General features: G+C 41.5%; 2 protein-coding genes across 6 annotated transcripts; one reads left to right on the top strand and one right to left on the bottom strand.

The window, feature by feature from the left end:
• Positions 1 to 938: 938 nt before the first annotated feature.
• On the bottom strand, positions 939 to 5,439 carry LOC123484513 (ETS1-related protein). Of its 3 annotated transcripts, none has more exons than XM_045214967.1 (8): positions 5,050 to 5,439; positions 4,763 to 4,844; positions 3,573 to 3,653; positions 3,328 to 3,402; positions 2,982 to 3,182; positions 2,451 to 2,714; positions 2,075 to 2,193; positions 939 to 1,934 (listed from the first exon to the last, which is right to left on the bottom strand). In XM_045214967.1, the coding sequence occupies exons 1-8, from the start codon at positions 5,113 to 5,115 to the stop codon at positions 1,653 to 1,655; spliced, it is 1,170 nt and encodes a 389-aa protein (XP_045070902.1). In that variant the 5' UTR covers positions 5,116 to 5,439; the 3' UTR covers positions 939 to 1,652. The 3 variants fall into 3 exon arrangements, with proteins under 3 accessions (XP_045070902.1, XP_045070901.1, XP_045070903.1); XM_045214966.1 differs by having other exon boundaries at positions 3,573 to 3,686; positions 5,050 to 5,437; XM_045214968.1 differs by having other exon boundaries at positions 2,982 to 3,098; positions 3,573 to 3,686; positions 5,050 to 5,437.
• Positions 5,440 to 7,701: 2,262 nt separating this feature from the next.
• Positions 7,702 to 23,367, top strand: LOC123484514 (Friend leukemia integration 1 transcription factor-like). 3 transcript variants are annotated; one of them, XM_045214969.1, is made up of 10 exons: positions 7,702 to 7,874; positions 12,860 to 13,065; positions 13,674 to 13,843; positions 14,819 to 15,022; positions 15,140 to 15,214; positions 19,277 to 19,348; positions 19,629 to 19,691; positions 19,825 to 19,872; positions 20,210 to 20,293; positions 20,913 to 23,367. In XM_045214969.1, the coding sequence occupies exons 1-10, from the start codon at positions 7,857 to 7,859 to the stop codon at positions 21,434 to 21,436; spliced, it is 1,464 nt and encodes a 487-aa protein (XP_045070904.1). In that variant the 5' UTR covers positions 7,702 to 7,856; the 3' UTR covers positions 21,437 to 23,367. The 3 variants fall into 3 exon arrangements, with proteins under 3 accessions (XP_045070904.1, XP_045070905.1, XP_045070906.1); XM_045214971.1 differs by lacking the exon at positions 7,702 to 7,874 and adding an exon at positions 7,902 to 8,432; XM_045214970.1 differs by lacking the exon at positions 20,210 to 20,293.
• The last annotated feature ends 1,060 nt before the right edge of the window (positions 23,368 to 24,427 follow it).

Here is a 24,427-nt window from a genome sequence, read left to right as displayed (position 1 = left end):
TTGCGTCCTACTAAACACACCCCAGTATAATACCCAGCAACACGTCAGGGGGCTGTTTAGGAGGGTGCAACATCACAGACTGCTCCGATTGAGAATATATTATTGTCTATTATGTACACTGAATAAAATATAAACACAACATGTAAAGTGTTGGTCCCATGTTTCATAAGCTGAAATAAAAGATCGCAGAAATGTTCCATACGCACAAAAAGCTTATTTATCTCAAATGTTGTGCACTCATTTGTTGACATCCCTGTTAGTGAGCATTTCTCCTTTGCCAAGATAATCCATCCACCTGACAGGTGTGGCATGGACGTGCCTCCTACTTTATTCGACTTACATTTCTGGAAATCCGTCAGTTCCTCTGTGACATCCTGGCAGTCAATTGCCCCCAAGACCTCTATAGCCACATCCAAAGTCCCGGGTTCAATGAAGTTGCGGATCAGACAAAATCAAGTCCAGTATGTCCGCTTTTTCAACCCTGCCCTTGCGAATTGGTGGCCCCTGCTCCTGCTTGGGGTCACAGACTTTACGGTTGAACCTCTTCAATTCAACCTCTCCCAAGTCATCAAGGACACCAATTCATGTATCGCCGACAGTTTTCTGCATTCTTTATGCCAAACTGTAACTTTTACTAGGTTTTGTGAGATTAGGCTACATGTCTTCTATTCTATGTTTTCTATAGGCTACTGGCTGTCTTCTCTTCGAGATACTGTATATACATTCGCATGTCATAGGCCAAGGGGCGGTCCATCCGCACACTCAAAATAACCTAATCCATTACATTTTTACAGAAATGTCATTTAGAATTTATCTTCACAAATGTATTATTTTATTATATTATTTGTATATATTTTAGCCTGCTCATTTTTATTAATTTTTTATTTTATTGCCTATAGGCCTTATACCTTTCGATATAATACAGAACATTTAAAATATTACTTTTTTTCTACTTATGTACAGTTTATTTACAATCATTTTACAAACAACATTGTTCCCTAAATCATGTAAATCACACACATTATATTCAACAGAACAAGCATTGTCCCTCTTCGCTTTATTTTGTCAGCAATAAAAGAGGTAGATATGTAAGGGTATAAAAACAAACAGATCCTCATAGCCAAAGTTAATGTCAAACATTGTTCAACAGCATGTGTGGTAAGCAGGGGCGTCATGAACCCATTATTTTAGAGGGGGCACGAAGTACTTGAGGATGGAGGGGGGCTGTTAATCACTATCCATGTCATTACCATAAAGAGCATCAGTATTGGAGACAGCTCGGCTTACAGTTTCATTGAGCGCTTATTCTGTTGATGTTAATAAGTCATGTGGTTTATAGGAGGTAAGTCATACACTAAAACCAAATCAAATTGAAGGCTACTACAGAATTTTTTTATTCTGATTTTTCAGGCGGTGGTGCACCCCTACTTCCCGCAGCTATGGCTAGAACTGTATCACTTGGTAATAAAAGTGTTACACCAAACGTTGTCTAACACCGCAGATAGAAATGCCATGAATAGAGCCGACTTGATTCCTTTTCTACATGTCAAAGAGGTATGTTTGTTCTACATAGCATATTTCTAGTGATGTAGCAATAACAGTATCAAGAGCCAATAGCACCAATAAGAACCAGTGCTGCTGGTACACTCCCCCTACTGCGACGCCCATGCTTCGCTGGACTCTGGTGATGATACTGGTGCCCCCTGGCCTTGCCAGGATGACTCTGTACCCATGGGTAAAATGTTCAGGCTGGCCAGGACCTCATGTGCCGTCTTTCCCAGCATCCCTTGCACATCGCATACGAAGCGGTAGACGTAGCGCTTGCCTGTCGTTTTGTGGATGATGTTCTTGTGGTAGTAGTAACGCAGGCCGCGGCTCAGCTTCTCGTAGTTCATCTTGGGCTTGTTCTTACACTGGCCCCAACGCTTGGCCACCTGGATCAAACACAAAGGGGGTGGTTGTTAAAAAAGAACCACAAACGCCTGATAGCATATTTCCATTGCTCAATCCTATGCTGGTTTCCAACTCCTACTACGAGTGGTTAAAATCTCTCACAATCAGTAGAGAAACTCACCTCTGCTGGGTCTGACATCTTAAACTCCCAGCCGTCTCCTGTCCAGCAGATGAAGGTACAGCAGGCGGAGTCTAAAAGCAGCTCCAGTAAGAACTGCCACAATTGGATGGGCCCTGACCCTGAATAGAGAGAAAAGACGCATTAAAAATTCTGAATTGTATTATCTTTAGCCCTAGACTGGATACATTTTTTTTTTTTTGCCTGCTACTTTAAGATATACTATGAACTTGTTTCTATTTAAAAGAAGACACAGTAATGACAAAAGCACATTCTAGAGCAAACACACAATCAGGCTCCAATATACACACACTACCCATGCTCACACACACTTGTATAACAGCAGTAATGATAAGTCATGATAAGAGACTAGTCTCACCTGGATAAACTGACATTCCCATCACTTGTCCTCCTTCCCTCTCCGGTCTTTGGGAGTGTGTACTTTTGCGTTTGGCCACACGGTGGCAGTACTGCTCTGAGGGCTGCTGTGGTCCAGGGATTGAGGAACAAGATGGAGGGTGGTGAGGAGGCGGCAGGGGTGCGCCATAGCTGGGAGAGGGGTAGTCCGGCCAGAAGGAGGGGGACCTCTTCTGTGCTTCTGAGTCGTACAGTTTTCCACCTGAGTGGCTTTGCTCAGCTTCACCTATGGAAGAGGAGGAGGAGTTAGACATTGCATATATTATCCAAGTAATCATAGCCTATGGATTTCTCTGTGTGGTTCTTTTTATAAATTAAATAAATGAAGGAGAGCTGGTTATAACAAACAGCTTGAAAAAGTATATGAATCAGACGTTACACAGCCTACAAAAAAAACAGGCAATATGTTTTTAAACACAAATAGGCCTATTGGTCATGCATTGGTTAATTCCATTTTTTTTGCATTATGTCTCAAATGTGTGGTTCTTCCTACCGAGGTGGTCCAGGCTGACAGTGCTGGGGGTCCCTCTGTGGCTCGTTCCTTTTCCAGCGAGGAAGGAGTTGCTGGTGCTGGCATCCTCCATGCCTGGGCTGAACTGTCCACTCTGGGCTGGGGAACACAGGGGTACAAGGCTGTGGTAAGTCTGGGTGGAATCCTGGAACCCCACTTGACACTGGTCCAAAGTCAGCCCATCTAATAATAGATCGAGCAAAAAAAAAGGAATGAACAATCATGAACAATATTCATTCATTTCTAATACTACAACAGGTGTTGATAATAGAATCATTCTCAAAATGATAGAAACATATGGATTGGAGAATAGGCGACTGACACTCACCACTTGGGTATGACGCCCAACAGTTAAACTCTGGGTATGAATCCAGGTTGAACAGGACAGAGTCACTGGAGGTTACTGTAAAAAAGAATGAAAGACGTCAAAAATAAATACACGTGAGCAACATTGGAAGTTAGTCAATGGTCATTGACAGGCCTATCTAGTGATTTTTTTCCCCAGAATGCTTATCAGAGTGGTCTAATAAAGTGGTTGTTAAAGAGTCTTTATAACAGTCTTTATATGTGTACCTTTGTTGTCGTACGGAAGTGGATTCTTCTGCGGCTCACCGTAACTCTCTGGATACTGCTGCTGCCCAGGTCTTTTACCGTCTAATAGAAAAGACAGGTCTTCATCACTGTAGTCTGGATTCACAGAGATAGAAGAGAAGGATAGGCATAAGTCAAAAGGCATAAAGATCTAAATAGAACTCAAAATGGAATAGAAATACAATATGTTTAGAATGTAATAGGTTTTAATGATACGAAGGGGTTACAAGCTTATCTCTAAAGACTGTCTAACTGCTATTATAGAAGCGATAATATGTTACGGTCTACTACTATTACTCATCATTCTTATTTATGTTTAATAATAGTAATAATAATACATTAATATATCTATTCAACAACTATTCTGCAGCACCCAGAACAAAATCTCAACCGTACCCATTTTAGTTGAATGGAGGGAGAAGGGGAAACAGAGGGAAAGAGGAGGAAACGCCAGAGGAGGGAGTGTGACAGAGTAGTGATGAAGGGGGAGGAGAGGGGCTCTAAATCTGTTGGAGAAGGAAGTCTGGAGGAAAGGATTAGGGAAAGAGAGAGGGAGGGTCTTTAACCCGACCACTCCGTCTCGCTCTACCTCCCTCAGTCAGACTGACATTCCTACAAACAGTGTATGGACAAACACCCCAGCACCCCTTTTCCTGACGCAGCCCTCGGTTGGGTAGAAGAAGCAGATGTCAAGGTCTCATTTTGAGTTCCTGACAGGGCTGACGAGATACTAACTCTGCAAAACATTTCCTTTGTCCTTCAACTACTACACAGAGCTACAGGAAACATAGCTCAAAATCTTATCATAGTTAAATGACTAGTGACTCCTCAGGCACTGCATCTCAGTGCTTGAGGCGTCACTACAGACCCCCTGGTTCGATTACAGGCTGTATCACAACCGGCCGTGATTGGGAGTCCCATAGGGCGGCGCACAATTGGCCCAGGTCGTCCGGGTTTGGCCGGTGTAGGCCGTCATTGTAAATCAGAATTTGTTCTTAACTGACTTGCCTAGTTAAATAAAGGTAAAATAAAAAAATAACTAATAAAGTTGATGATTAATCATAATTCAAGTGGCGTTGGTGGCAGTTATTTGGTTTGGGGTGTAATTAAATCTGAACTGATACATTGACCAGTGTTAAATCAATAAGTTATCCAATGAGAACATGACTTACCATATGATGCAAAGTCAAAACCAGCAGGGACTTCCTGTGTCCTGAAGTCTTCCATAAAATATCCAGCTTGGTACATCTCCATCTGTGTGGAAAAATTGGAATACATATGTCATAACCATTTTATTGTGGAACATATTTTTCATACAATTATACAGCTTTGGTTGATATGTATAATCGGATTTCTTTAAAATGGTCTCTGAAGATGTAAATATAATATAATGCATTTTAAGTGTTCGTGCAGGCTGCATACATAAACAAACTTAAAATCGCAGGAGGCAAAATCCTACCTTTATTTTAGAGTCTTTGGTGTCTATGTTTCTCTCGTTGGATTTCAGGATGGTATCCCAGTACATCTTTGACGGGAACAGTTGTGTCCACTTGGAGTTCAGAGTTACAATTGTGTTGTCTCCCTCTGCCCGGCCCAGTCCCGTTATAAAGCAGCGGATCTTGGAGGGGCGTGCCTGCTCCCCGGCGCAAAGGAATGTGTCCTCTTGCTTCGTGACTCCCCGGTCCCAAAAAACTGCGGTTTAACTGGCTGTGACGTCAGCCACGACTCACGAACACAGATTTGGTAGCCAGACACACACACTCATTCACAAAAAATCTATCATAAAATGGTCAATTGAGCGCCGAAAATCTAATCAACATTGCATGCCCAATTGGCTATCTTACTCCCATGATAAATTGACATCCCATTCATGATCAGATAATGTAAGTATAGTTTATTAGTGTAATCCTAGATATATTATTTTATAGGAATACAGCTTGATCTACAAATTATTTTATTTAAATTAGGCCTATAGAAACTAGCCAATGTATTGAGAAAATGTTTCCCCCCAATTAGGTCTATAGCGAATGCCCAATAGGCTACACCAAAACGCCGGTATGTCTATCAATAGGCTAGGCCGACTTTAAATAAATAAGGTTCAATTATTTGAACTTGATCTTATATTTATTTTCTCACCTTTAAGATATTTTTACGTTGACATTGACGCATGCACATAGACCAAAACACATTAGGCCTATACTATCAAACAGGCCGCTAGACCTTGAACAGTGGTGACAAGTTATTGGTTGTGGACATTTTAAAGAAAAAAGGCAATTGTATTTTGTCATTAAAAAATCTATGTAAATCATGGCCTTTTTCTATGCTTGGTAACGTAGACTAAGCACAACCCCATGCCAGCCAGGGTTGGGGACAGAGAGGGTGTTTTAAAATCAGAACTTCCAAGTTGATTATAATGAGGTGGGAGGCCATGAGCATATCTTTAGAAGCCATTCAACAGAACAATAGCCCGTAAACTACATGCTGAAGCTCCGAAATCACGGCGTGAGTGGCCTGAGCAGATAAGGGCGGCACAAGCGCCTTGTATAAACAAACACCGCAATTTTCCCAGTCTGAGAAAAAAATACATCTGGAAAAGTGAGCTGCCAAGTCGTGTACGGTGTGGGAGGCACGAGTCGTGATTGGGACCCCCCCTGTCTCCAGACAAGGACACATGGGAGTTCGAGTTACACAACCTCTTGGCCGGCCTAATGATGACGAGTCCATCATCAACTCAACTCATTTACCAACTGAATAGTGACACAATGAAAAACTCCAGAATATTATAAAGCTGAACAATACCATAACCTCAATCAAAATATCTCATAGACGATCTTAATAAATAAAAATAGGCCTAAACATTGTTCAGTGGACTGAAGGAACAGTTAAAATATATTTCGTTATTTCCTTGCACAAACAAGAAAACTTTTAAACGTATAAGACAGAAAATGGATAATAAATCTAGGTATACTAGTAGGCTATTAATGCTGTGCCTTGTAACCGGGCATGGGTTAATCTCATCTAGACTATATATATTTGTATTTATTTTTACATAAAAAGTCCAAAGAAAGTTTCGATGTTCTGAACACGTCATGGTGATAGACAAACTAAAGTAGGTATAGCCTACTCCATGCAGGCGTTAAAGCCGGATTGAGGCATAAGCAATGTGTGATAGCTTTCATGATAAACCCATGAAAATTGATAATTAAAAACAAATATTTTCTATGAAAATACAGAAACTCACTTTTTCTTTTTCACTTTGTCTATCTTTGCACACAATTAAATCATAAAACAATGTATTACGAATTGTGTAAAGTCACCGTTTACATTCAACCTCAATGAAGTGCATTGGGTCTATTATAGCCATATCTATAGTCTCCATCTATACTTGCAGACTAAAAAAGTATAGGCCTTAAAATATGCACTTTCCTACATCGACGATAGATGGTTATTTGTCAGAGAACATTTCTAAGGGGAACATGGTGTAACTTTGTAACATACTTTGTGAGGAGGTTCTTTTTATCACAGTGTGCAAGTTTGCGGTCAGAGATTTTTTGACATCAGTTGCAATTTCCGGAGTCATATTTAGAAAAACTACAGGAAGGCTCTACAATGTTAATTACCACTATGGTTATTATGGTGAGGCTATTCAAGTTTAGAAAGTTGCCAGCAACAGGCTTTTGAATGTCAAACTAATGTGTTTATCTCAACAATGTCCATGAACAAATTAGAAATAGGCCTACATTCATTTGTAAATGACATGTTGCGTGGAACACACATGATGCAATGTGTTTGTGCACCACAAAATGCATGATGGCAATAAATATTTCTCTAAACATTGCTGGACGATAACAACACTCGGAGCAAAGCCTACAGAAGCCCAACAGCTCTGCACCTTAATTGTGTCCAATCATCAGCCTGATCAACTTTTACGCACAGTCAGATTAGGAAGATTGTCATCGTTGGTTTGTAGGCTAATCAGCAGGTTTCTGTGTGCAATGTTCTAAGAAATTAAGAAGGACTTCGTTTCACCAGTAGGGACCCAGCCCTAATGTGTTGTTAGAGTGACTTCACTTCCCAATTTAGAGTGAGAGAGAGAAAAAAAGCTGCCATCCGGTTATGGACTAAGCGAGAATTGTTGCTGCAATGGTTTGCGCCAAAGGGTAAATGCGCTTGTGCATGGGTTGATGCGATTCAGTCAGGCTTTCCAGACTAGTTATAACGTGTTTAAATGACTAAATGAGAAACAACGACTGAGTGACTGCTACAATGGACTGTACGATAAAGGTAGGCGATTGAACTGGTTTTATTGTCGCTTGTGAAAACGATACGCAGCCACCCACTGAGTCGGTTAGCACGTCTCTGTTTGTTGAGTGAGAGAGGCAAAGCGGTGATGCGAGGTCCCCACTCTTTCCTTCTTGTACAAAATTTCCTCTTCCTTCCCGTTCGTGGTTGTATGTCGGCTCTTTAATAACACAAGTAACCACTACATCTTTACACTCCGATAAAAACGAAATGGTGTCCAGCACTGCACGCGTAAAAAGGGGCGCGCAAAACTCGCGATTTTAATTGTTTCGTTTAATCAAGTTTTATGCAGACGTTCCTGGTTCAAAAGCAAATATGCTAGCTTAAAGAAAGTTACAGGTAATTTAAAGAAGCTATGCACCTGTCCCAATTGATGATAAAGACGACACAATTGAGGCACATTACACAGCATATAAGCAATCTTGATCAGTACAAATTTATTGGAGCGCGCTCGTGGTAGGTGTCTTGGCGCCATGGAAAGTATTTGGAATATAAGGCCACTTTCCATAGAGTGGAGGATCGAAATCCGTGAGATGACAGGTATTTTATATTTTACATTTCTTTCAACATTAATCATCATTACCACAACATATGAATAACTGTTAGGATTATCTTATCCAATTAACAAAAGGACTTCAATAAATTATTTTTCTTCAATCGAATTATTAAAATGGGGTAATGTAAAGATGATCTAAAGTTTACCGAAATTGATGAGAATAATTAGGCTACTATCTGCAGCCTAACTGTTATTGGAATAGATAAAACATTGACTTATCCAATTGTTCATTTTTCTCATGAAGGTGGGGCACAAACCCTGACAAAGACAACCGAACAGCAACAATTACAAATATAACGTATTGAGTTATTCCTTGTTATAGCAATAATGATGATTATTTTCACATAATAGGGTGAATTTAACCAAACAGTTAACAAATAGTTCGACAAAAATATGTAGAGCCTAATTAAATAGCTTGTTCTATAAAACAACAAGGACCTTCAGCTTTGAGAAAAAATGCACTAAAACGAATGGATGATCTGCCAAGGTTATAAAGCTCACGATCAATTCAGTCTATTTGCAGAACGAAACATCAATTTAGAAGCTAATAACGAAACGAAATAAATGAGTTAACAGGTTTTGAAATTGGTTGAGGAACCATGTTGATGATATATTGAAGTAGCTAACGCATTGGAATAAACTATTTACATTACAATTGTAATGTAATTGTATTAAACTTGATTAAATTGATTAAAATGTATATGTTTTGGACCAACAACTTTAGCCTACATTTTAACACGCATTGCAGGTGTCCATCCTGTTACTCGTCCACTGAAGTCAAATCTCTTCCAGAAACATGTTAACGAAATGATCATTACTTTTCTTCATACCCTACAGCTATTACAACACATAGGCCTAACATACTTAGGCTACTATTTGGATAACCTGAGGGGGGAATAAATAGGCTACCTCTGGTTACTGGAAATGGATGTTATTACAGTGACATATAGAGCGTAATTTAGGAGCGCGCGCACGCACGCACGCACTCACACAAACACACAAACACACACTTTTACAACTTAAATATGACGGCCCATCTACTGAAACATGGATATTTACTAAAACATCCAGATAAAGTCAATTGTTTTTGTCACAAAGTTATTTAAAGAATATAGTGGCCTAAACTGCAAACAGGAGCGCTTGTCAGGTGTCGTTATCTGAACTCTGCAGGCTTCCTGTCTCAAACCTCAGACTTTCCGCACACATTTCCGCTCCCTCGACACGAAAAAGGCAACAGAGACTTTGCAAAACAGAATCAAGTCACTGGATGTGTCGAGGCACTGCATTGTTTTAGATGTGAATAAATTAACTCTGAATATAACCAAGACGACCGTGCTCATACTCCATGTGTATCCTTTATCTTGGCAGCTACATGCTTTAAGTTTCTATTGTCTAAAAGCCATGTCATAGAAGCCATGATGTTGCCATATCAAAAGTTGTGTAAACCACGTTTTTGCATGTTGAAGGAGCAGCTGCAGCAGGCCTTTGCAAAATCAGCTCTACTTCTGCTTTCTTGGCCTCTACACAATATTGAGGACAGAGTTGGTCACATGTTACATAGATCACTGTGGTGAATTAGTGATCAACCACATGCAATAAGCAAAACAAACAGTTTCTTAATATATGACTCGTTTCAATAGGCAGTTATTTATTCATTTCATATGTGCTAATCAATAACATAATTAACTTTTTTTAGATGTACACTTTTTATCCATTTACTTTTTAAATCATAGATGATTGAATATTTAGCAGAGTTAATCTTTTCTTGTTTGGCAATTAACATTCACCTTGGTAGACAAACTCTTTGCAATTTGAGGCCTCTATGGAAAGGCACCATGAGCACAGATCAAAGCTAAAATAAATTCACAACATAAATCGACTTCAGCAATGATATGGAACAAAAGTGAATCTAACCATGATAGTTAGGCATGTAGGCTGCAATGCATTTGGTTTAGACTAATAATCAGTCTCCCTTGTGAATCAAGGATATATCTAGGAACTGTAAGAGAGAGCAGGTGGGAAGCAGGAGTTGGACAAGTAAATGTTGGTTTGTTTTTGCACTGTGTTTGAGTTCTCCTAGAAGGTTCTTGAGCTAGAGCTCTGTTGTGAATGTGAGGATGTTTCACAACAGTTGGTTGTACATGGTGGTGGTACAAGGATGTATCACTATCGGTTACTATGGCATTCCGTGAACTGTGTGAGCACCACCCTATGCGGCTGATTCATAAGATGATTATCTGATGTGCTGCTAACCATCAACCATTAAGCAGCTGAACCTGAGACGACAGACTTTAACTTACAGTCCTACATCTTCTGCCTGTGTATGGTTTAGTTGGCTTTTGTATTTTGTTCAACAGCCCTTTTTATGGCAGCATCTAGTATTAGGCTTAGGTGGGCTTAGTACATTCAGTACAAACCTTTCAATAGATCAAAATGGCCTAGGTGTGATAATGCACAAATATGTTGAAAATAAAGATTTGAACTTTGACGGCAGAACTGACAGGACTTTGATAATGTGTGTTTGTAGTGTGTATGCTTGAACTTTGACAGCAGAACTGACAGGACTTTAAAATGTGTGTTTGTAGTGTGTATGCTATGTGCGTGTGCAGACAAAATTGTTTTCAAAACTATTTTGTGTCCCTCAGCAACAGGGCCTAGCTTCTACGAAACACATTGAACAGGAAGTCAGTTGTGGCATTGGCGGTCAGGCCGCATTCAATATATTTGTGTCAGTTTGCAAGCTATAGAGGGAGAGGGAGTGAGAGAGGGGGGGTGGGGAGCGAGAAAGAAAGAGCAGGTGTATGAGCTTGTGGCTGAGAATGCACAAACACGCCATTGAAACAATGAATGAGCCTAATGAAAGATAAGAAGTTCAACAATTGATCAAATCACTCTAATGCATAATATTACAATATGAGAATGGCGCTCATGACCCTTTCCATGAATCGTTGCTGCCCAGCCTCAACCTCTTTTCAGCTCAGCCCTTAGTTTCACTTCTGCAGTCAGGGCCTCAGCAGAACATGAGAGGAGGAGGGAGACAGACAGGGAGAAAAAAGAGAGTAGAAGAGAGAGCGAGAGGAAAGAGACAGAGGAAAGTGACAGAAAGAGAGGAGCGAGAGGGTAACGGTCAGGGAGGAAAGTGTGGAGGACCTGTGATGTGTTGTTCCTTTACCACTGAATACAAACTTATCACGTGTACTAACATTTCAGTATCAGGACTGAAATAATATTGTCAGTTTGATATATTAATATGTCGTTCAATTAAGCTACAATGTTTCTATAGCTAACAGTCCTGTCAGTGTTAGTCTGGAGAAGGAAATTCCACTAAATGTGTACCATGCATAAAACGCTTTACAATGCTCAGGTAACACAATGGAAGAGCGGCACTTTGAACTTCAATCAAGGCTGTGTATTCTTGCTGTCCGACGTACCCAATCCTCCCCCTACCTTCATCAACCCTAGGTTGTTTTCCAGCTTTAAATGAGCCACATCTTTACACTGTGGCCCCCCTCTGTTTCCTTTCCCTTGGCCTGTGCCAAAAGGTTTCTCTGCACATGGGGGCCAGATTTCCTGTGGGCCACCGAAAAAGCCTGGCACTGACGTACGAGTCGCAAAGACAATAGTGAAGTCCTCTAAACACACACGCACTTACTCCCACTTAGACCTACACATATATACTTACCCACACAAAGACTCAACAACAAGGCCTATCCTTACCCACCGTATAGACACAACACGCCCTCACAGACACACACACACACACACACACACACACACACACACACGCACACACACACACGCACACACGCACACACACACACGCACACACGCACACACGCACACACACGCACACGCGCGCAGAAGAGTGCCATCTTGAAGAATGGTTTGGAGTTTGGGGGCCTTTGTCAGCGTTAAACACAGGAAGCAGCACAAAGAAAGCGTCTGAAATCTTGATCTGACTCCGCCAAGCTCCCCCCCACCACCCCAATCCCAACGAATTAAAACTGTGACAAAGATCACGGAAGCTCTCATTTCTCCAAACGTTGATGCCAATGTACCGCAAGTAACCGCAATCAAACATTATGATACAGCTAAATTGATCAAATAAAAACAGTGATTTATAAGCCTCATGCCACAATATCCTATTTTACATATAATGTTCCTCAAGCCACCAATCACAAATTCTAAAGACGTCTGGACTATGACAAAGTTAGAAACAGGAATTAATAAATCCTTCATCAATAGAACAAGACTCATTAAGGTGTGAAATCTCGTCATGGGTGTTCCATTCAACGTAGTGTGGAAAAACCTCACAGAGGTGTGGGCAGTTTCCTGGCTACCATCATCACATTACTAGTTGAGGCCCATACTTACTGTAACGGCTGACTCCACTGTTTGTCTGTGCCGGCAGGAAGCGCTGTCCGTGGTGAGCGAGGACCAGTCCATTTTCGAGCCGCCCTTCACTGCTGCCACGACCATGCACATGAAGGGCGAGATGACGTCACCGGGAAGCTTCAGCCAGGCCTCCGAAGAGAGCCAAGAACCCACCGAGCCGGAGTGGGCCGGGCCGGGAGCACAGAACCCTGGGAAGAGAGGAGAGCACATCAACGGAACCAGGTGAGGGAGGGCGCATCAGGATTAGCAGTCATCGAGAGAAGTTATACCACTTATTTAGTGTTATATTTACCACATTCCCACTTATTTAGTGTTATATTTACCACATTCCGACTTATTTAGTGTTATATTTACCACATTCCCACTTATTTAGTGTTATATTTACCACATTCCCACTTATTTAGTGTTATATTTACCACATTCCCACTCATTTAGTGTTATATTTACCACATTCCCACTTATTTAGTGTTATATTTACCACATTCCCACTTATTTAGTGTTATATTTACCACATTCCCACTCATTTAGTGTTATATTTACCACATTCCCACTTATTTAGTGTTATATTTACCACATTCCCACTTATTTAGTGTTATATTTACCACATTCCCACTTATTTAGTGCTATATTTACCACATTCCCACTTATTTAGTGTTATATTTACCACATTCCCACTCATTTAGTGTTATATTTACCACATTCCCACTCATGAAATGTTATATTTATCACATTCAAGAGAGTTTACCGTCACCATAATAATACTGAAACAGGATAACACAGAATCATACCAGAATATTACTAATCTCCCTACTCCCTCCCTCTCTTGACAGTCGTGAGTCCCCTGTGGACTGCAGTGTGACCAAACGCTCCCGACACATGAGCAGCAACGATGGGGGTCAGCTGGCCTACCAGGCCTCGTACCCCGAGCCCCGCGCCAGCCCCCAGACTGCCACCCCGCCCAACAGCGCCACAGAGGAGAAGAGAGTCATAGTGCCCGCAGGTGAGGTGCCAACACACTCAGCAAAGGGGTGCCCAGATCCTATGACACACAAAGATCTGCAAAGAGAATTGGCTGGGATGGTGTTCCCATCATATTGCCTTCACCTGTTAAATTATCTTCCATTATCTGGGAGTCAGCCATTAAGAACAGATTGTGGGGAAGTGAGCATGTTTTTGGAATGGAATCCAGCCAATGAGTCATTGTTGGGAGATTCCACCTAAGATGACATTCCAAACATGAGACATCGTTAGGTGTGGTAAATCTATACAATTAATAGACAAGACTACAAGGTTTGATTCTTAGTCTGAGTCACACAGGCCAAGCTATTCTAGTGGCCATGATAATACAAGGATATGACATCACAGCTGTGTTAAACAAGGACAATGAAGACCCTAGGCCCTATAATCTTTGAGAATTTACAATCAACCAAATAAAAGCTACACAATCAGGCCCCCATTGATTTTGTCATGGTTGAGCATAAGAACACAGCATTAGCCTTGTCAAAATGCATAGAATTGTAAGAAATTGTAGGAGATTAGATTTGAAGCTGCAACATTTTCTCTCCGCTGCCAAGATAATATGTTTGACTTATTATTTGGTCTGTGTCTGTTTTTTCACCGCTCAACCCTTATGGTGAGTCGCGACTCAAAAGAAACCTCAATTGGTAGGTCACAAAGCAAAACAGTTTGGGAACCCCTGCCCTAGGGTACAGACAGAGGCAGCTCCCAACTACTGTCTGATATTTTGGGGTATTCATGAGGTCCATACGTCATCTTTGGGTTCTTACTGTACTTTAAAAAATACCTTTAATTTCATTTGAGGAGAAAAAACGTTTCCATTTAACTTCCATAAAACGAGTAACTTCTCAACTTTATGAGATGCTTGGTCTGTGTGAGTTACAACAAACTCCTGCTACCACAACTTACCAATCTCTCTTCCTTCTCTCCGTCCTTCTCCTCTTCCTCCTGGTCCCAGACCCTGAGGTGTGGACCCAAGACCATGTGCGCCAGTGGCTGGACTGGGCCATCAAGGAGTACAGCCTGGAGGAGGTGGACATCATGCACTTCCACACACTGGAGGGCAAGGCCCTCTGCAAGATGACCAAAGAGGATATGATGCGCCTCACGTCCGCCTACAACACAGACATTCTGCTCGGCCACCTCAATTACCTCCGGCAGAGTAAGGGTTACGGCCTGTGACTCGTAGAAACATTTCATATGACTATTTTCATACTCCATGAGGACATATCTAATCTATGTATCCCATTTTGTAACCTTCTTTGAATCTCTTTTTTAGGCAGCCCTACTTTCTCCTACCCCACAACTCCAACCAACAACACACAGCAACAACCCAGACTACAGGTTAAATCAGGTAAGACAATTAACTTTACAACTCATATTTGAGACCGACATCAATTTTGGGCCCATTAAAACAATAACTGCATTACCAAGAACATAGTGACTTAGTGCAAAATCCTTAAACTGCATGCATAAAGAACCTGGAGCTAGCAAGCATTGAGATATACAGCCTTAAAATGAGAAGGGGATTAAAATGGAGGGTTTTTGTGGAAGGAATCATCTATTCAAACCTCTCTCTGAGGCAGATCAAATACTTGACTAATTTAATGGATTCAAAATGAAGTGTTGAGTTGCCATTCCAGATTACATAGTTTAGAGCGCTTTAAAGTTTCTTGGCGGAGTGTTTCCCTGAGTTGACGACTCTTTGACGAGTCCACGACTCAACAGTCAGTTTCAGACAGGAAACAGCTGCACCGGCAGAGGAAAATGGGGGGGTATGGGTCCCAATTTGGGACACAATTGACAATCTAGTGGCAACAGAGGTGGCCAGGACAAAAGGACACTCACCCCAAGGAATACTGGACAATCTTCAGCTCTCCTTTGTCTTCTGACTGCTTCAAATCACCCTTTTTGAGTCTCCATTTATGGGCTTCCTTCCATAGACTGTAAAAAAAATATATGGATGAAGCATCGATGACGTTACCCTATTGTTTCCTATGGGAATGCTCAGTGGCGCATTTGATGGTCAGGAAGTATGATTTCAGCGTGTCACCATCTTGCTACACGGAGGAGTTTTTGGATACATTGCATGCGTAGTTTGAGCTCCTCTAGGAAGTGACGTTGCAGGTTAGCTCAGTGTTGACCCCTCTCATGTAGTATGTCAAGTTGAAGGCCCTCCGAGGTACTGCAGGCTGACATTAGCAACTAAATGATCCTTATAACTTCGTCTGTGTGTGATTTTAAAGTAATCAGCTCAAGGACATGCATCTGGTGAAATAGAAGCAACTATTGATACCATGATTGTGTTCGGAAAAAAATGCTGCCTTCCTTCTATGGCTGCTGGGTGAATCCATTTCAATTCAATCACTTTTGGACAGCCCCCCTTTTGATTTGAACAAAACCTTCCATACATATTTTCCCATTGTAGAAGTGCTCAGAAAGTTACTTTTTGGACCCAAATGCAAAAACATTCAAGAGATGAAGGTGCTCAAAGTTGACCTATTTTGCATACCCCACCATACCATGAGACGTCCATGTCTTAATCACTGGAAAAGATAAACGGTTGAGATTGCTATAATTTAAAAGCTTACAAAGAGTGTTGTCAAACTATTTAATAATTTCTTGAAAATAAAATGTAATTTAACCTTAAACATAAATTATCTATAAACGTTGAAACTCCGATTTGCTTCATATTCAAATATGTTGTAGCTAAGACCCTATTTCACATATTCTCAGGTTTTTGTGTTGTGCCCGCCATCGGTTGAGACAACATGCTCTTGAATACAGGGTGGGTGTTATGTTCGTGTACTCCGAGCATGTGCTGACCAACTGGCAAGTGTCTTCACTGACATTTTCAACATGTCCCTGACTGAGTCTGTAATACCAACATGTTTCAAGCAGACCACCATAGTCCCCATGCCCAAGAACTCTAAGATAACCTGCCTAAATGACTACCGACCCGTGGCACTGACGTCTGTAGCCATGAAGTGCTTTGAAAGACTGGTCATGGCTCACATCAACAGCATAATCCCAGAAACCCTAGACCCACTCCAATTTGCATACCGCCCCAACAGATCCACAGATGATGCAATCTCTATCGCACTCCACACTGCCCTTTCCCACCTGGACAAGAGGAACACCTACGTGAGAATGCTATTCATTGACTACAGCTCAGCATTCAACACCATAGTGCCCTCAAAGCTCATCACTAAGCTAAGGATCCTGGGACTAAACACCTCCCTCTGCAACTGGATCCTGGACTTCCTGACGGGCCGCCCCCAGGTGGTAAGGGTAGGTAACAACACATCTGCCACACTGATCCTCAACACGGGGGCCCCTCAGGGGTGCGTGCTCAGTCCCCTCCTGTACTCTCTGTTCACCCATGACTGCATGGCCACGCACGACTCCAACACCATCATTAAGTTTGCCGACGACACAACAGTGGTAGGCCTGATCACCGACAACGATGAGACAGCCTATAGGGAGGAGGTCAGAGATCTGGCCGTGTGGTGCCAGGACAACAACCTCTCCCTCAACGTGACCAAGACAAAGGAGATGATTGTGGACTACAGGAAAAAAAAGAGGACTGAGCACGCCCCCATTCTCATCGACGGGGCTGTAGTGGAACAGGTTGAGAGCTTCAAGTTCCTTGGTGTCCACATCACCAACGAACTATCATGGTCCAAACACACCAAGACAGTCGTGAAGAGGGCACGACAAAGCCTATTCCCCCTCAGGAGACTAAAAAGATTTGGCATGGGTCCTCAGATCCTCAAAAAATTATACAGCTGCACCATCGAGAGCATCCTGACTGGTTGCATTACCGCCTGGTATGGCAACTGCTTGGCCTCTGACCGCAAGGCACTACAGAGGGTAGTGCGTACGGCCCAGTACATCACAGGGGCAAAGCTCCCTGCCATCCAGGACCTCTATACCAGGCGGTGTCAGAGGAAGGCCCTCAAAATTGTCAAAGACTCCAGTCACCCTAGTCATAGACTGTTCTCTCTGCTACCGCACGGCAAGCGGTACCGGAGAGCCAAGTCTAGGTCCAAAATACTTCTCAACAGCTTCTACCCCCAAGCCATAAGACTCCTGAACAGCTAATCATGGCTACCCGGACTATTTGCACTGCCCCCCCACCCCATACTTTTTACGCTGCTGCTACTCTGTTAAGTATTTATGCATAGTCACTTTAACTCTACCCACATGTACATATTACCTCAACTACCTCAACTAGCCGGTGCCCCCGCACATTGACTATGCAACGGTACCCCCCTGTATATATAGCCTCCCTACTGTCACTTTATTCTATTGTATATATAGCCTCCCTACTGTCACTTTATTTTTACTTCTGCTCTTTTTTTCTCAACACTTTTTTGTTGTTGTTTTATTCTTACTTTTTTGTTTAAAATAAATGCACTGTTGGTTAAGGGCTGTAAGTAAGCATTTCACTGTAATGTCTGCACCTGTTGTATTCGGCGCATGTGACCAATAAAATTTGATTTGATTTGATTTGATTTGATGTTCTGGTAAATGTACAAAAATGGGAATATAATTGAAAGTTCAACTTTCAAATGGTACCACAAAGATGGTTGGAGGTCCACACATCAGAAAATGTTGACTTGAATGGGAATATATGTTGTTTTAAATTATACTGTTAATCCTCCATAGGAAACCTATTGAAATCATAGAAATATAGATAATAGAATAGACATGACCATTTAAGTTTGCATTCGACGGTGGGTGGACCGGCGGCCATCTTTGTGGTAGTAATTAGAAGTAAACATTAACATTTCAATTTCAATGATGTACCAGCTAAATTGCAGTGGTCTGAAAGGATAGGTCCATTATTTTTCTATGACTGAAATGACACCCACCCTGTATTCAAGAGCATGTTGTGTCTCAACCAATGGCAGGCACAACACAAAAACCTCAGATGATATAAAGTAGGGTCTAAGCTACAACATATGCAAATATGAAGAAAATAATCAGAGTTGACGTGTTTTTAGATAATTTACGTTAAAGGTATTATTTATTATTTAGTCATTTATTTGAAAACAGTTTGAAAAACCTTTTTATAAGCTTTTAACTGATATCAAACTCAACTGTTTATCCTTTCCAGTGATGAAGACATGGATGTCTCATAGATGGTGTGCAAAATGGGTCAACTTTGAGCACCTTTTATCTCCTAAATGTTTTGGCATTCAGGTCCAAAAAGTCACTTTCTGACTACTTCTTCCATGTAAAAACATTTTATGGAAAGTTTTGTTTAAATCAAAAGGGATGCTGTCAAAAAGTGATGGAATTCAAATGGATTTATTTACCCTGCTACCCTGTCTGTCTTGTATGCTTAAAAGCACTCTCTGAACTTTCTTCCTGTGGATACCTCGTCTCACCCTCCGTTCTTTTTGAGCAGAGAACAGCTATGAAGAGATAGGCAGAAGGAACAGCTGGTCATCGAACCCAATGCCGCCTGCAGTACCCAAAGGTACAATAACAGACGTCACATCTCATTCTCAGTGCTTTACATTTATTGTGAGCACTAAGGCAGATTCATACTAATAGTTGTATCAGATATTAGTTAGGCAACTTCTTTCTAGAAATTATTACCACAGTGTTTCACAGTGGAGACAGAATACATTCATTAAGTCAAGCATTTTGTAGTTAAAGATGGAATAATAATGATAAAGCAAATTAAGAGTAAACAGAGAACTTTGTCGACATGTTTTCATTGTGCTGATAAATACATCATGTTGTTTATGATTTAGGTTCTCCCATGGAGCATCAAAACAGCACCAGAGTCACAGAGCCTCCGCCGAGAATTGTGCAAGGTGTGCATCTGTACTGCTTTCTCTTGTTTCCTGATCCTAGTTTGTTGTAACAGTGGTATAACCTTTGTACCAGTCAAGTCAACAATGTCTTAATAGACCAATCTAACCTTTCCAACCCTTAATTTCCTTGCAGACCCATACCAAGCATTAGGTCCCATCAGCAGTCGTCTAGCCAACCCAGGTGAGAGCATATCCCATAATGCACCATGTTAAACAGGTGAACCAAATAGGTGGAGATAAATGTGGCCTTTACACTGTCTGCTTTTGTGTCATGAACTGTAACACACCAAAAGAGAATGAATAGGAGAAAAGAGGAGAGCAGAGGTATTCCTTAAAAAGAGAACAATTAATAGTCATACTTTCCCTGTCTGGGATGGCACATTGACAAAAACGTCCACCTAGATGATAGCATTATACATTCGCGCCCTCAGCAAAACTAGGCTGAAACATTTGAATTATTGTCTCCCGTTGACCAGAATGACCCTGTTTGACAGAATGAATTCTGTATCTCCTCACAGAAGGCCAGGCCCTCCACTCCAAGAACCGAACAGGCAAACACAGTTCATACAGGCTGCCTGACCCCAGCGCTCACAGGCCTGTGGGTAGGTTTCTGCCTGGTCCACCCACGTTCTGTCTCTCTCAATGGCACACAGTGAAAAAGGTCACATTTGCAGAAGTAGAACCACAAGTTCAAACTTGAAAGTGTATTTAGAATCCTGGTGGCATCTCTTATTCAAGTTATATTCTCAGACACAGACACCCATGGGACATAGATTGATTTGACAATAGCAAAATAGTCCACGAGAAGGAGATATCAATGGTGCGTGAATGAAACTGCATGTGAATGAGTTAAATTGTATTTTTGTGTCAAATTGCCAGTTGGCAACCCATACCTTACGGGATTAATTGAAACAAACAAGAATGACAATGATTCACAGTGATAATTTGGTGATAATTATTCCGGTGTTCTGTGCAGTGCACATCGCATAAAGAATGAAATGGAAATCAATACATAATAGTAGATAAGGATATTCAAGCAAAAAACATTTAAAACATCTATACAAATACAGAAAAATGAAATGTGTGTATGGATAAAACTACACTAATCTACAAACAATCCTACTCTTAAGAGGAGCATTTCAGAACCAGATCTTGCTTTAACAGAACCCAGCCCTTTGATGCATCCATCCCCTTCACACCCTGTCCCATTTCTCTTCCTAGGCTCTGGACAGATCCAACTGTGGCAGTTCCTGCTGGAGCTGCTGTCGGACAGCAACAACTCCGGCATCATCACCTGGGAGGGCACCAATGGCGAGTTCAAGATGACCGACCCGGATGAGGTAGCCAAGCGTTGGGGCGAGCGCAAGAGCAAGCCCAACATGAACTACGACAAGCTGAGCCGCGCCCTGCGCTACTACTACGACAAGAACATCATGACCAAGGTGCACGGCAAGCGCTACGCCTACAAGTTTGACTTCCAGGGGATCTCACAGGCCCACCAGAGCCACGGAGGGGAGGGGGGCATTGTTAAGTATCAGACTGAGGTGTCTTATGCCCAGTCCTACCACAGCCACCAGCCAAAAATGAACTTCATGAACACACATGCCGCCCCTATGCCCGTGTCCCCTGGGAACTTTTTCGGGCCGCCTACAAATTACTGGAACTCAACAACCAGCCCCATGTATCCAGGGTCTCCCATGCCAAGGCACCCGGGGACTCACTCCCACCTGAGCTCATACTACTGAGGCCTGGGTGTGTTGCACTAGACTGGTTGGGCTGGCAGAGCTTTCTGAAACAGACTGATATCCAAGATACCATCCACAATGTATCTGGTCTGAAATGTCTAAATTACGTTGTTGGAATGCTATGCGAGTTGTACAATGGACAATCATGCTCATGTCACATCTTAAAGCAGAGGCACCAGAAGATAGAAAAAGAGAAGAGGGTAAACAATGTGAAGAAGCAATGATGACTAGTAGAGACAAAGGGATTGCCATGAACGTTCTGCCTTTTTCAATTTCTCAATTATGGAGGTTGAGAATTAGTTTATATTATATCCTGTGATTCGGTTGTTTGAAAACCACGTTTTTCAATTATGTAAGTATTTTGTTTAATATGTGACTGAGGTCATTGAAGGACTTAAAACCTCTCAAATGTAATGGCAAAATGTAGATTTCCGCCTAAATAGACATACCCAAAAGTAACTGCTATTCATGTGTAATTACGTGATTCTGACATGCACAAACTTGGTATATTTGGAAAGAAGACATCTGGGAGATTATGGGGAAATTATCAGAAGATAAATAGGAGTTACATAGTTCAAAATACACAAGATCAAGCACAGACAAAATAACCGTTTTTTAATTTTATTTATTTTGAAAGTCATCTTTCATTGACAAGCTATAAGTGAATTATTGATGACTAGAGCTGGAATCACATCAGATGGCTTCCACAACATGTGAGCAGTATCAGAAAAAAATAGACCTAACAACTAGAAATGGGCAGATGTTTTAGTAAGTGGTGTCAGGTGTGGTCACGGGACGTTTCCAAGTGTCCCTAAACCTCTCCAAAGTGGCATATTGTCTGTAAATTCGATAATCCCAGTGCTATTACATATTTGCAATCACTAAATGCCATTTATTCAGTACAAAAACACAATTTCTACCATATCAACCTCACGCAAATATTGTGGTGGTGTTATGGGGTATCCAGGGTACATTCAAGTGTCATTTCCTCTCCAAAGTATCAGAATGTGATAATTGCACTGTTTTTGCACACTGGATGTGCCTAAAAGTTATTGTTGTTCACTATAAAAACTAAATTTCAACAACACCAACCTCTCTCAAACATTGTGGTGGTGTCGGGGGACATACAGGGAATATGGATGCCTACAGCGCATAAGAAGGCAACATATTTTTGATCCGCAACGATAGTCACTCAGTGCACATTATATGTCAAAAACCATCAGATTACATTGACAATATGCTAGATGTGTTCCTACCAACCTAAGGATTCATTTGATACCCCCCATGTAGCTATAGCTCAAACACAGACCAAATTGAAGCTTACCTTGTAAGATGTTTGCTGTTTGGTGAAAACAATGTGTAAAATAAACATTTTGACTCTCGGGGCTGGTGATCAATAACGACAGACAAATAAGATATCCTCATGATCTGTGCAGTCCCGGCTTTCGATGTATATCAATGTATTCAGTGTTAATTTTGTTTATGCTTCACAAAGCTAACCGGAACGTAGGTAACAGCCATCTTGAAATGAGGTCATCGGCTTGGCCTGCCCTTATAAATTCGTATGCCCATATATGGTAGTACGTCATACCGAAGATTTGAAGGCACCGATCAATAACCAAGATTATCAGCTTTCCGCAGACACCATGCTTTTGTAGATAGGGGCTACCGTTCTCATACCAGACTGAATTGAATAAACCAAAAAATCAAATAGGGTCCCCAAATATGGGGACTTTACGTTTAAGAGGTTTTAAGGGGAAAGTCACTGAGTGTGGGAAGTGGTGAAACTGTGTTATGAGGTCTTTATATCAATTATTATATTAATCGATCTAACATTTGTAAAAGTATAATTGTACAGAATGTTTCATACAATTGTAGCAATAAAACATTGACCCATGTAGTAATGCTAATAAAGGAACTTGTATATTTCAGTTGGTCTCCTCTCTTTTCATTTTAACTGACAAAAATATTAACAAGATGGTAATTATTTTATTTTTTATTTCCAAAGTGAATTATCGACATGAACGTTGGGCAGTGACCACACTTGCTGTCTATTTGTCCAAACCAAATAACTCCTCGAATGTTCTGTGTGGTTCAGAGACCTGCTCTACTTCCACAACAGCAAATCCCTTCACAGGCCTCTCTTTAAGTCTCTCCACCTGCCTCACACCTAACTGCCCCTCCACCACGGCCTCGGGCTGTGAGGTTGTCGTCACCTCCTGGGCCGGAGCAGGCTTCGTGTTGTATTCCACCGACCATGACTTGCTGGTGACCATCTTGGTGGTGGCTGGAGCACACAGAGCGAGTTAGATGCCAAACTTCTTCACTGACACAGACTAAATAAATTGATACTCATTGATGGTGATAACATAGGATAGGCAAAGCTTTGTGCATAAATGTTTGAAAACGCCTTCCTAAATAAAAATGATTCATATCATCATAATGAGGCCATCTTTACAAGTGCAAAAAAGTACTCTTGACCAAAATAACCTCACACACCCAACAGTAAGTAACTGCAAAGATACACTTGTAGGCACGGTACTCACCAGAGGGGACAGCAGAGCTACATGTGGACTCACAACAGGAGCAGACTGAAGAAGCTCCATACAGCTCCTTCCATCTGATAGGACCAGACCAAGATGTATGTGAGCAATATGAAATACTTTTTTTCTATTATTAGTGGTTTTCCATCATCTTTTGCAGGGCCTATATGGATAAAGTATCAGACAGCTTCAGTATGATCAGGGCTTACTCTCTTGCTGAGGAATCGTAAGTGCAGGCTTTGGCTGTTGAAGAGGGGACAGACCTCCCCACAGACATGGCACAGTGCATGTAGAGCTCCTGTGGCAGAAGAAGAGAGGCTTGGGCTGATTGAAATGTGGCACAGAATCTACAGTTTGTACATACTACTTCCAATGCAATGTAGAGTCAGCGGACCTCAGTAAATCAATTGCATAGACAAGGGAAAGGAAAAGATATACAAGCTCAGTA

This window comes from Coregonus clupeaformis, unplaced genomic scaffold (assembly GCF_020615455.1).
Source record: "Coregonus clupeaformis isolate EN_2021a unplaced genomic scaffold, ASM2061545v1 scaf0347, whole genome shotgun sequence".
Classification (NCBI taxonomy): domain Eukaryota; kingdom Metazoa; phylum Chordata; class Actinopteri; order Salmoniformes; family Salmonidae; genus Coregonus; species Coregonus clupeaformis.
The sequence above is the reverse complement of the archived record's forward strand: the minus strand, read 5'-3'. Positions and strand labels throughout refer to the sequence as shown.